General features: G+C 42.9%; 1 protein-coding gene across 4 annotated transcripts in view; it reads left to right on the forward strand.

The window, feature by feature from the left end:
• The window catches only part of NRG2 (neuregulin 2), a 140,652-nt gene that overhangs the window by 104,545 nt on the left and 23,235 nt on the right, over nucleotides 1-12,872 (forward strand). For 3 of the 4 annotated variants that reach the window (XM_081917802.1, XM_081917804.1, XM_081917805.1), the window contains exon 5: nucleotides 6,143-6,201. In XM_081917802.1, the coding sequence (XP_081773928.1) occupies nucleotides 6,143-6,201 (59 nt within the window). Of the gene's footprint in view, nucleotides 1-5,801; nucleotides 5,879-6,142; nucleotides 6,202-12,872 lie in introns of all 4 variants that reach the window. The other variant, XM_081917803.1, reaches the window with a different exon arrangement.

Below are 12,872 nucleotides of genomic sequence, written 5' to 3' on the forward strand. Positions count from 1 at the left end.
AAACAATTGTTGCAGACGTGTTGACTGATGGCAAAGTAGCTTTCTTCATACTAACTGGGCACCTGAAATGATAGGATTGAGGTATGAAGCTGGCTTTCTCCCTGAGACAAGAATATATGAAGAAAGATAAGAGTTCTGTGACACTGAATGGACATTTATCCCGTTACTTGGTTGGCTTTCACTGAATAACTGTAGCTCATCTTTCAGGGATGGTTTTGGCCACTGTTTGAGGAATGAATGTTGATCTCTTTCCTTGCCCATCCCCCTGCTACCTCCTTCCCTTTCTTGCTTCCTGCCCATAGCTATTGCTATAGTATCTATTTAAAAAATTGGGAAAATCCTGAAAAATAATAAATTCAATATTTTCCATTGATGATGTAAGAGAATGAAATATTAGAAGGTCTGGAATTGGATTGTAGAAGATAGAGTTTGGGGATAGCTGCTGTTGCTTAGAGACTGAGAACTGCTTTGGGGTTGGGCTCCCTGCCTGTTAGCTACTTAACTTACATAAAATAGACAACTGTTACAAAAATACCATAAGTCTCTATTGCTGTATTACCCAAAGTAAGCTACCAATGCAATTGTATACATGCCTACTCCAGCTGGTGGTCCCACTGGGTTCAATGGGGCTTACTCCAAGGTAAGTAGGTATAAGATTGCAGCCTAAGTGGCTTTCTAAAACTCAAACTCCCCACTAGTTGGAGAAAGAAACTTGGAAACACCCAAATATTCCATTTGCTGCTTCTCTAAAATTAAGGAAGAATATTGCTCCACAAATAGATTTGTGGGAAAGGTATAAAACACGACTGGCTTTATATAAACTAACATTCCAGCCATCCAAGTATCTTTATTGTTGTTGTTGTTGTTAAATTGACTTACCAACTATCTGAATGCTCACCTTCCGTTATGCTAATTGGCCTCTATGGAGCAGCTGGCTGCCTGGGGGTGGGGGGGTCGCTGGTGAGTTGTCAATAGCCTCCCATCATGCTGCCATGGATTTCCTTGTAGGCCACAGGCAACATCTTGAACGACCTGGGATACTCTTAAAGTAAAATTGCCATCAAACCTCCTTCTAAAACAAAATTCAAAATTAATTTCATTAACTTTTTTTGAACAAAAATAATTTCAGTTTTCAAATGTTGCTTAGCAGGTTCCATATATCTCTCTTGTCTGGATTTTCCCTAAAGAGACAAAACAGCCAAGGAATTAAAAACAAAGGCACTCAGTTGCAGCAATGCAGACGCAGCATTATTTCATAATCTGATTCCCCCAATCTGACACAACCATAATCAAAAACAGGGCAAAATTACTGTAGATAATTTACAGAACAACAACAAAGCAAAAAAAGCAAAAAAAAAAAAAAAAGCAAAGGGAATAGAGAAAGATACACTTCGCAACCATCCCAGAATTAAGGAAGCCATCCCAGCTTCTGATAGGAACCTGGAATGTCTTGTTTTTTGGTCCTGCTCTCTGGGGTGAGTCATCTGGCTTGCACTAGTGCCGGACCAAAAGATGCTCATTTTTAGGTTCCACACTCTCGCATGATTCACCTGTCTCCCACAGGATCTCGGGACCAAAAAACAAGCGTCCTGATTTTTCTCAGTGGGATGTTGGAGGGTATGGAAAGAGAGGTTGTGTCCCAAGGGGCTTATAGGAAAAACAAATGTTTTGGGGGTGAGTGAGAAGCAAGGGTAACCAAAGGACCAACAATAGCGAGAAATGGAAGAAGTGAATAAATGAGATGCATATGAGCAAGTGATATCTGTTTTGGCTTTGTTTCATTGGAGGATGAGGACTAAGGCAGTAAACCAAGTGCTTTGAAGAAGATGTAGATTTTTTAAGAAGAATCTGAAGGAGGGATGAGTAAAATATCTTCTGACTCCTCCGATCCCCAAGAGTCTTGTCCTCCTGATCATGTGTCTAGTCAAGTTTCAACTGTTGGCTTTACACCACCCTTTTCTCCCTTGGTCTTGCTCTCCAAATTGCTCTGATCAGTCGCTAGGACACTGGGGAATGGACTACAGGTATATGACATCTGGGATTGTATGCCTGCAGTGATTCTGGTGAATAGGTTCTCACTTCCCATTTCTCACATACTGTCACAGCTGCTTTGTCTAGGGATGCAAGAGGAACTTTATATCTTGAAAATGAAGCTGTTAATTTAGTTCAGGGAGCCCTTAACGTGCATCTGAGATTTCTTAGAGCTAGAATAATATAAGAGAACCTCCTTCCTTATAACAGTAACCAAAGATCAGTTTTTCAAAGCCAAATTCTATTGTTTCACTGAGTGACAGCACAGGGCTTCTCTGCCAGTATGGATTGTGACTGGAACTTGAATATGCACTAAATTTTGCATGCTATTAAATAAAAAAATAGAGTTTTGCTCCTTCCAGGTTATCCTTTGCCCAGATCCTTTATTATGCAGATCAGAGACTTCTGTATTTCCTACACAATCTAAATAATAACCTTTAAAAAACTAGTTTGTACACAAATGATCAAAACAAATGGAAATATGAGAAAATTATTCAGGAATCTTCAGCAATATTTGACTTTATATATTAATTGGTTTAAGAAAGGAGAAATTAATTTGGACCAAAAGCATAATGGCTAACAACATAATTCCTCACTTGATGAAGGAAAAGTTTGCAGAGATGTTTTTCTAAATGCCAATGCCTTTTTAAATGCCAATGCCTTTTTAAAACAATTGCTTCCCCCACTGCTGCTTCTTCCCCAGATTGTGCTAATGGGGACTATAGCTTGATTTCTCCAGGTGGAAATAAATTCATAGCTAGAGTTTGTTTGTCACTGATTGGAGTTAACTTACCAATATGAACCTGGGGAAAACAATATGAGGGAGCAGCAGTGGCATAGCGTGGGGGGTACAGGGGGGGGCGGCCGCACCGGGCGCAACATCTGGGGGTTAGGGAAATCCACGGGTTAGGGGGCACAAATCCATGGGTTAGGGGGCGCAAATTACTTGCCTTGCCCCGGGTGCTGATAACCCACGCTACACCACTGGGGAGCAGCATCTGAATCAGGAAAGTCCATGCAAGACCCAGACTGATGCCCAGATGCAGTGGTGGGTTGCATGAGGGAAAATAAGTTGAGTTTGACTCCTGGCAAGGCAGAGCCTCTGAGGGTTTGTGGTTACCGTACCTCAGATATAGGCCAGCTGCCTGCCCTGGATGGGGTTGTATTCCGCTGAAGGAGCAGCTGTGTAATTGGGCCTCGCTCTTGGATCCAACTCTGTTGTTAGGAACACCTTCCACTAGAAGTGCAGAAGCAGTGACTGTTTTTCTGATGGGATGGCTTGATCACAGTAGTTCAAGCATTGGTAATTTCAAGATTGAATTATTATGATGCACTATGTGTGGGGCATCTCTTGTGGTCGGTATGGAAGCTGCAGTTTGTGCAGGATGCTGTAGCTCGATTACTGACGGGAGTAAGATCTGGCCAGGAGCAGTAGTGCCTCAACAGGGGGCGGTGTGTGTGTGTGTGCTTTGCCCCGGGTGCCATGTCTGGGGGGGTGACAAGAAGGCACCCCATGGGGGCTTGTCCCGTGACGGCGGCATGAGCAGCCATCGTGCCGCTGCAGCTGCATGTGGAGGATCCTCTGTTCGTGGCTGCAGCTGCGAGCAGAGGATCCCAGCGCAGTTAGCAAACTTCTATGTACAGCGCATGTGCAGTGTCATATGCATGCACTGTATGTAGCGACGCCGCACATGTGCTGTACATTGCGGTTTGCCACTGGCGCCGCTCGAGCGCCATACTGTGGTGGGATCCCTCCATCGCCGCTATAGCCGCATGTAGAGGATCCCCCGTTCATGACTGCAGCTGCGAGCAGAGGATCCCAGCACCAGCCGTATGGCACTGGAGCAGCGCCACTGGCAAACCGCTATGTACAGCGCATGTGCGGCATTGCTATGTACGGTGCATGCGTCGTATGTAGCGATGCCTGTCATGCACCCTATGTAGCGATGCCCGCCCTGGGTGTCACAACGCCTTTGCCCCTGGCCAGGGGATTACATCTGTGCTCAAAGATCTGCACTGGCTGCTGATTTGCTAGGAGCCAAAGCTCAAGGTCTTACATGTAGTATATAAAGCCCTTAATAGCTTGGGACCAGTTTACTTGAAGCATGGCTTTGCCCCCTGTGTGCCTCACTCAGATCTATGAAACTTGGACTCTTGCAAGGACTGCACCTTACAATGTTCACTCTACATCTGTAGGAAGGTCAGCTTTCAGTTTGGTCCTCTGGACCTTCCCACCTTCATCATGCTGTTGTAGACAGCTTCTAAAACCCATCTTGTTTTGGCAAGTCTATTTGGACATGTAAATGAGCTACGAATACCTGTTTTAAAGTTTTGCTGATTTTTATTTTTATATTGATAATTGTTATATTGTCTTCTATGGTAGACCACTTGAGGATTCTTTAATAAAACTGCCAGCTTGTACATTATTCTAAATAAAAAGAAATATGGGATGGCTTAGTACAGTATAAACACTCTCTGAAAGGCAGAGAAAGACACACGATCATCCTGTGTGCTATGAACTGTTACATCCAAACAGTACAGAAATGACAACTATTGCGTAGAAAGTGACTTCAGTCCCTTTCCCACCTCACGGAACTACAATTCCAGTGGTCAGTCCCTCTTCTCAGGGAATTCTGGGAATTGTGAGCAGCCGTAACACACTACACTTCCCAGGATTCTCTGGGGGAAGCTGCGACTGTTTAAAGTGGTATGATTTTGCTTTAAATGTATAGTGAAGATGGAGCCTTAGAAGTAAATCCAGCATGATTTTTCCAGGCATTCTGGGTTTAAAAGAACCGGGTACATGCAGCTTTGCCCACTAGATGAACGGGTGATGTTAGCTTCATTCCTTTCCAGTGCTTGTCCAAGGACTGCCTTTTCAGTTATTCCAGAGCTATGCATTGCAATCCTGTGCATATTTACTTAGAAGTAAATCTTCCTAATTTCAATGCGACAGCTCCCTAGAAAGAATGCACAGGACTGCAGCCTTGTGGTTAGAAGATGTGTATAGTCAAAACACGGGTATTTCCCTCCGACCATGTTGTAAGAGCATTCTCCTCCTCATTTGCTCACTTTGGGTTAAAGAAGATGACCTTTTGTTTTGCTAGATAGTGTCTTTTTGAAGAGATGCCTTTAGGTTTGTTTTCCTAGTCGGCATAACTTATTTTCACTTACTTATACTTTCCATAGCCAGCTAATTGTATTGACAGGTTGAAATTAGCATCAAACAATCTGAACAAGATACTGACAGTCCCAGAGATCATGACTGTATCACACATAAGGAAGAAAGATGAAAAATTGGGAACAGCACCCCAATGTTCCCCAATACAACACGTTTAGAAATGGGGGGGGTATTCAAATCCCTAGGCATGGACTAGTGGGCCTTCTCTTTTTTTCTCAAGGCTGAAACCAATTGCCCCCAAGGAGGCCTGTGCAGGGCTGGGGGTAGCTGGGTACACTTGCCCCAGGCTTCGGAGGGCTGAACTGTCCGGACTCCCCCACCAGGGGCCTGCCAGGCTTATGCTGTCCCGCCCTGGGCTTCAGACAAGCTCTAGCCTGCATATAAATTAGAAGAATAAAGCCTTCAGAAAGCACGGGGAGGGAAAAGGAGCTCGGTAGCCCCCATTTGACACGGCAAAGATTAGATCAAGGTGCCTTACATTAGCTGCTTTCATTTTTTTTAATTCACCGCTTTGCACTTTTATTTCTAAGCCTAGCCTCAAGGATGATGCCAGCCTTGTTCTGTGATTTGTCCCCTTTTCCTCCTCCAGATGTCCAAATGGATTCTTCGGACAGAGATGTTTGGAGAAACAGCCTTTGCGATTGTACATGCCAGATCCTAAGCAAAGTATGTTTGAAGAAAAAAATTGCACCATACTACTTATAATCTCCTGGGTACAGCGCTGGATTTAGAATGGCATAGTGAGGGTGTTCTTTTGAGTTAAGATCTGGGTTAAGGTTTAGGGTTGCAGGTAAGGGACCAACCCCAGGCACACCAGAGGAGAAATCTCGAAAGGGAGCTGATTTGGCAGCAGAAAGAGCCTCGTTTCAGTCTGTTTGGATGTCATGCTATCTTGTTTCTCTCTCTTTCTGGTTTTCTTTCTTTTGTTAGGTGTCCGAACGAATTCACAGGGGACCAGTGTCAGAACTTCGCAATGGCCAGCTTCTCCAGTATGTCTCTTTCCACTTCTCTCTTTCTCTGTTTTTATCATAACACACTGTGTGACACCTTTAAAGCAGCTCTTTTCTGAATAGGAACCTTCACTTTCCTGCTTTGTGCTTCAGTTGTTATTGCTCCTGATTCTAATCTGAACAGAACTCACCACTGATGTATAGTTCAGGCAAAATCTAAATGCAGCAAGGAATGAGGCTGTGTACGCATTGTCATTTATTCTGGCTCCAGTGTGCTCCTGAATCTGTGCACAGGCAATATTACCCACAATGTAGAGCTATCCTGTAGCTGGTTGAGAAATAATGCTGTTTGATGCATTTGGTCTCAACACAGCTTAAATCTGAAAGCAAAACGTAAGCCACATTCACTTCACATTTCAGCTGAGGTGTCTGTGTTTGTGAGAGCAATTGCTCATGTGTGTGCTTCATGAATAGAAATTTGGGGAAAATTTACCGGGGCTGGGAAAACAAAACAGGTTAATGAGCATTGAGTGAATACATCCCTACCTCACCTCTCGTGTGTACAACAAAATGCAAAAGCAACTTGAAACACAGTAGGAAGGAAGCAACTGCAGCAGGTTTTAAGCTGCTAATGTGTACATAGCCTGAGTCCAGTTAATCTGTGAGCTGCCCTGAAAGTGTCCAACCTGCAAGGAGGTCATTAGTTCATTATGTCACATAGCATAATGCAAGGGGATCGTTTTTCTTGCCCTCAGAGCTATAACAATTTGGCAATTAGATGAAGATTGCACCTAAGTCTGAACTTTAAAAACAAGTCCAGTTTTATTCTAAGGGCACTCCATGATGGCAACAGAGGAAGTGGCTGCCGCTAAAAAGACATGGAGAGAACCAGAATTCTCTGCTGTCATCAATTGACCCTATAATGTGTCAGCGTTGCCGATCTGAGGACTATATGATGCCATTTTGTTTCAAGACAATGACACTATTAGTGACCCAACCTGTAGCCATACCTGTGTTGATCCATCTGTTGCCAAATGCCTGCAAGCTAGCGTAAATCCCTTGTGCCAACATGGGGACCCTGCAGCTCAGTACCATAGAGCAGCGATCCACAGAACCAGGGCATCCTGTTATTTGCTTTTCCAGAAGTGTTGTTCACTATGAAATATGGGTAGGTGGCTGATTTTTTACACAATTTTGGAAAAAAATTAGAAGTCTTTGCTTTCAGACCCAAATTTGATATTATAGTTGATACCAAAAAGTTGGGGAAATGTAGGTAACAACAAAAACAAATTTTGAAAAAAGCATGTTTTGGACCTTCCAGTTTCACCTCTGCTGGATTTGCTGCTCAACGCCTTAAATGGCACTGCAGCCTATCACAGCCTGCCTTGCATGGTAAAGTGAGGACTAGGTGGAAGGGTAGCAATGGCTATAAAGGGAGGATGGCCGGAGAGCATACTGCCTGCTGCACAAGCTTGTGTATCGGCTTCTACACGAGGAAGTGCACTTTGGAATATTGAGTTTCAGGATGTGGCCTCCGCCCTCCCCCCATTTTTACTACTGGTGGTTTTTAGTGGATTGGGGGGATATAAATGTTTAAATAAATGATATTTTCTGCATACATGGCTAATTTCATTGCAATGCAACCTTCGAACAAATGATGCTTAAGAACAGTGATGCTCTTACTTTTAAGAGCTTAGGATAGGAATTCCGGCCATATAAGTTTTACACTCTGTCATAAAAAGTATTCAATAATCTGAGCCTTATGAGGTTTTGTAAACTATAAACGAAAACAAAACAAACACAAAACCCCCCAAAATAGTTTTAAAGTTCCAACAGAATACTTGCACCCATGCAAGTAAACATGAGTCTAAACATATGCATGTTTAGTTGGTTCAGTCGTCATATGCAGGACTATTTTTTTCTAAATTCCGCGGCAGTTTAGTTCAATGGGGGAGCATCTGCTTTGCATGGAGAAGGTTCCAGGTTCAGTCTTTGGCATTCCTAGGTAGGGCTGGGAAACCCTCCCCTCTGAAAACCCTGGGGGCCCTGCTACTGCCGCTCACGGCAGACAAACCTGATGGATCCAGGGTCTAACCCTCTGCACAATCTCAGTCCAGGGAGACTGGGAAGTTTTTAAATGAAAAATTAGGAGAATAATTTTTCTCTTACTTGGCCAGCCAAGAAGGAAAAGTGGAAGCTTTGGAAAAATCAACTTTTTTAAAAGAGGAAAATGAAAGATCCCTAAATGAGAGGGATCCCTATTTAAATGAACAATTTTGTCCCCTTTCAAGTTACAGACAGGAGTAGCGTTCCATTTATTTATTTGTTTTGCAATGCAAAGCTAAAGAGGAGTTTGCTGAAATGCAGGAGCAATGGTAAAAGTAACATTTCCATAGCAGTTTCTTTCATACAGCAATTTATAGAACACTGTTAGAGGTTTTCTAATATTATACAGGATGCAGGAAAATAAAACTTGTGGATTATGTGAGAGGAAACATAAATCCAAAATATTACTTGAAGGGGGGAAAGAATGAACCTTGATTGTTCTCTAAACCTTGGACAACCATTTCATTTAATGATTGTTTTATGAAACTGCTTTGCAATCTTTGTTTCAACATGAAGCCTCGGTTTATGGAACTGTAGCTCAAGGAAAGCATTAGTTAACAGTTACTTCAAAATATTTTAAAGAGGTGATCTAGTGCAACATCTTTCTAGAAGTGTTCAGTAGAAATGTAAATGAGAATGTAATAAAAGGAGCAAGCAGGTAAAATAAAAAGCCTCTTTCCTTCAAATATCAGTTAACATAGATTATAATGAAGCCAGAGACAACAGGTAGGCTTAATAGACCTGGTGGTGGAGAACCTTATGAAGAAAAGGAGGGCCATATTTGAGTTTCCTTAGACCACAGTCTGACTAGTTTACACACCTACATGGAGAAGGCTAGGACATCATTCCATAAAACAATTCATTTTAGCACACCCTTGTTTTCATCAGAGAAATGTTGGAGGGTATGCATTTAGCTATCACATATCTTCTGTGTAACAGTGACCAAGCCTTTCTGTATTTTTATCATGGCCCACATAGTGCAAAGAAGAGCCAGAAGATGCTATCTTTAGGCATGCATGGTCTAGAGAGGGGGGTGGGTTCTTTAAAATCATATTGTGGGAAACCTGGGCTCGAAAGAGGGCTTTTGCATTCCAGCCATGTACCTCCAGATGCTTTCTTGTTAAAATTCAAAAATCACAATTTCCTTATGGTTGCCCCGGGAGGTGCTTTGAGGTGCCTCAGTTTCTCATATTAAGCCCCCAAACAGCTGTTTCTCTAGCACTGCAGTGTGTTTGTTAGGTTAAAAGGTGTCAAATACAGAGGCTGATTAGTGTAGTAGATTAAAAATAGGGCTCTTTGTTGGAAAGATCTGTTAACAATATAAAATACAAGAAGACATTCCTAATAAATTATCTAACCCATAGAGGTAGGGCCCAAACCTTGACAGATTCAGAGTTTAAAGTCAAATCAGGACAAGAAGCAAATGGCCAACCGCCATACCTTTAAAGCATATTTAATCAGAAAACAGCAAGAGCAGACTAGAAATTATCTCCAGCAGCAAAATCTCCAAAAAAGCCAATAGAATCTGTAAATGATTTTCCCACTACTGGTCTAACCAGTTCCCCTCCAGTGTGTTTGTAGGCAAATTGGGCAGCGATCAGCTAAGCAGCAGGGGAAGTGGTAGTTATCTTCAGGTAGATTGTGTCCTCCCTAAAAGAGGGCACATGTTGCGGTGAGACCTGGAGACCGACCTCCTGTGTTGTAGGTGGGTAAGATTGGATAGCCACAACACCCGATTGGTAGGTCCCTTGATGTTGGGTTTAATCTGGCCAATGGGGCACAGTCCAAACAGATCGAGGGACCTATATATACCCATGCATGTGACCCAGAGCTTCCTCTTTCAGCTCATGCATTTGGAACACCAGCCCACCTCTCCCTACTTTTAGGGCATTTTTTGCAATTGACCTTGCTATGCTGTCATTTGTCGTCTGTCATTGGGACAGGGCCACAGCAGGAATTTTCCCCACTTGGCTGTTGCCATTTGGGTTTCACCTGCCGCATAGCAAATCATCACAACTTGTAAGCTTGCAGATAGGCACTGGTTCAGGTGATAGGGATGGGAGAACCGTCTTGCCATTCCTATGTGAAGGGTATTCTGTTACAGGAATCCAGGGACTCAGCTGGTTTGGTCAACCCCTGAGAGGGGGTTGTGCCCGTACCTGAGTCCAGGGGAGCATCTGGAGGGTGAACATAGTCTGTTCCTGGCTTTTCGCCTTCCCAGGTGTTTACCTTTGGCTGACCTATGCTGGTGCCCTGGGTCAGTGCTGCCTGCAAGGGTGCAGGGAGCTAGTTGAACCAGAGCCTATGTAGCCACTCACTTTCTGTAATCAATAAAGTTGTGGCCTAAATTCTGCCAAAAACCAAAACTAAAATTTGAGTCAAATGTGTTTTTATTTAGGGGGGAGGTATCTGGGTCTGAACACGCAAAAGCAAACACCTTACTCTTCATCAGTGAAGCGCCTATACAAATAGCAATATGCTCCTGGGTAACTGCACCCTGAGAATGGAGGTCTTCCACATGAGTGTCATCTGTTAAGTGCTAAGAAAGATGACTGGGGCTGAGAAAAGAAGATAATGTGAAGGATAAGTTTTTAGTGAGCAGAATAACTGAGTTTGTACAATGCATTCAATAGTTATGTGGCACAGACAACTTCCCAGCGTATGGGTGAATTTGTAAGCAGTTTAAATTTTCTTTTAATCTGAGGAGGGGTTGATTCCATAATTTATTTATATTTTGAAAAAAGAAATTCACAGAGTTATGTAAGCCCTCTGAAGGAAGGTGACAAAATTTAACTTCAGTAATAGCTGTAATTTGTTGAAAGCATTTCACACACATTGCCTGAGTAATTTTCACATCAAACCTATATATGGTAGGCCATTTTATTATTAGTCCTGTATGATCCCTCTTTTATTATTGACTTCAGAATTGTCGAATAAGCCAGGAAGAGTGTCAGGCATACCATCCAGTCTGTTATTGTTAAAATTAGGGTCTTAAAGCTGAGGAAGAACAGCTTGCAGCAATGCTGGCTTTTATCGTAGATGGGAAATGGAGTGAATCTGTGGCAGAGATCTGAAAACAAAAACCAGCAGAAATTACTTGAGGAAGGGAACCAAGCCACAATATGGATTTAGCATATCAAAAGCAATGACAAATCTTAAAGATAGGAAATGGAGACATACCGGTATATGACTTGGGTAAAGTAATCTTGCTCTCACATGCACATAGCATCTTTCCCCCCTCTTCCACCATGAAGTAGCAGCAGCCGCCGCCCCTCCCTTCTCCCCTATCTTGACTGTGTCCTGGTAGCTTGGGTCAGGGGTTTCCCTTCCACACCGTTCTTCTCATAGGCAGCTGGCTCACTGATTCTTATAACATTACTATTATACATTAATACAGATCCATTTTGTAAATTGCCAAGTACATTGTTTCACAGGCAAAAATAAAAAGGTCCCTGCCTCCAAGGAACTCTAGGCTCTAAAGGATCCTCTCAAGTTTCCAGTGTTTGTCATTCTAATGGAAATGTTCCAGACAGGGATGGAGCTGTGATGCTCTTCCTATGAGGATGCCCTACAAGAGAGGTTTCCTCTTTCCCCAGGCTGTATCCCAGTGCCTTGTGGTATTGGCTCCCTATTGAAGATTGGCTCCTTGTTTGGTTTTTCTGCAGTCTGAATGTATCCTCAGACCATGTTTTTCAAACTTTGAGTCAGGGTCAAACCTTCTTGAATCATTGGGATTCTTTTTCTCTTTTAAAAAACCCCAAACAACAGCAGTTTTGTGAAGAGGGTCAAGGCTTCCTCAAACTCAGCCCTCCAGATGTTTTGAGACTACGATTCCTATCATCCCTGACTAGCTAGGGATCATGGGAATTGTAGGCCACAAACACCTGGGGGGCAGAGTTTGAGGAAGCCTGGAACCGTTAAACACTCCTGCACATGCCAAAAGTTCAAATCATTATTCCTCCATTACCCACCCAACCCCATGACTGTTGTTAATTTTTAAAAGAAGGAGAACCCCCAGTATGGGACTCAAATATTTGCTTAACATCACTATCACTTCTGGTTTGATACTTAGACTTTTGTATTTGCTTTTAAGGTTGTTAAAAAAAATACATCATTCTTCATCTCCCTGCACTTTAAAACTTGGGAAGTTCCCTATGGCCAGTTATCAGAGAAGACATGGAATGGTTGAAATACCCTGATCAGCCAAAAAGAAGAGGAAAACATCAGATATCAATAAGCATCCCAGGAGTTATATGCAAATAGCCTGGGTCACAATCTGTAAAAGCCTGAGGAGAGATGGCTGGCTGGTGCTCAGGATGCTGCTGAGACTTTAGCTTACCTAAAGGCAGGAGCTTGCTTGTGGTGGCCCCATCTTAATTGATATGATTACCAAGGGGCTTCAACAAAATGGCCAGCATTTACTCTCTATGTCCACTTGCCCCAGGTTTTCCTTAACATTCAAACTGAAGAAGAGTTCTGGAGAACTCAAAGGTTTGCCCACTGTGATTATTGGATTTGCTAATCAGCTGAAATTACTGTACAGTGGTACCTCGGGTTAAGTACTTAATTCATTCCAGAGGTCCGTTCTTAACCTGAAACTGTTC

This window comes from Podarcis melisellensis, assembly GCF_964234715.1.
Source record: "Podarcis melisellensis genome assembly, chromosome: 7".
Taxonomy (NCBI): Eukaryota; Metazoa; Chordata; class Lepidosauria; order Squamata; family Lacertidae; genus Podarcis; species Podarcis melisellensis.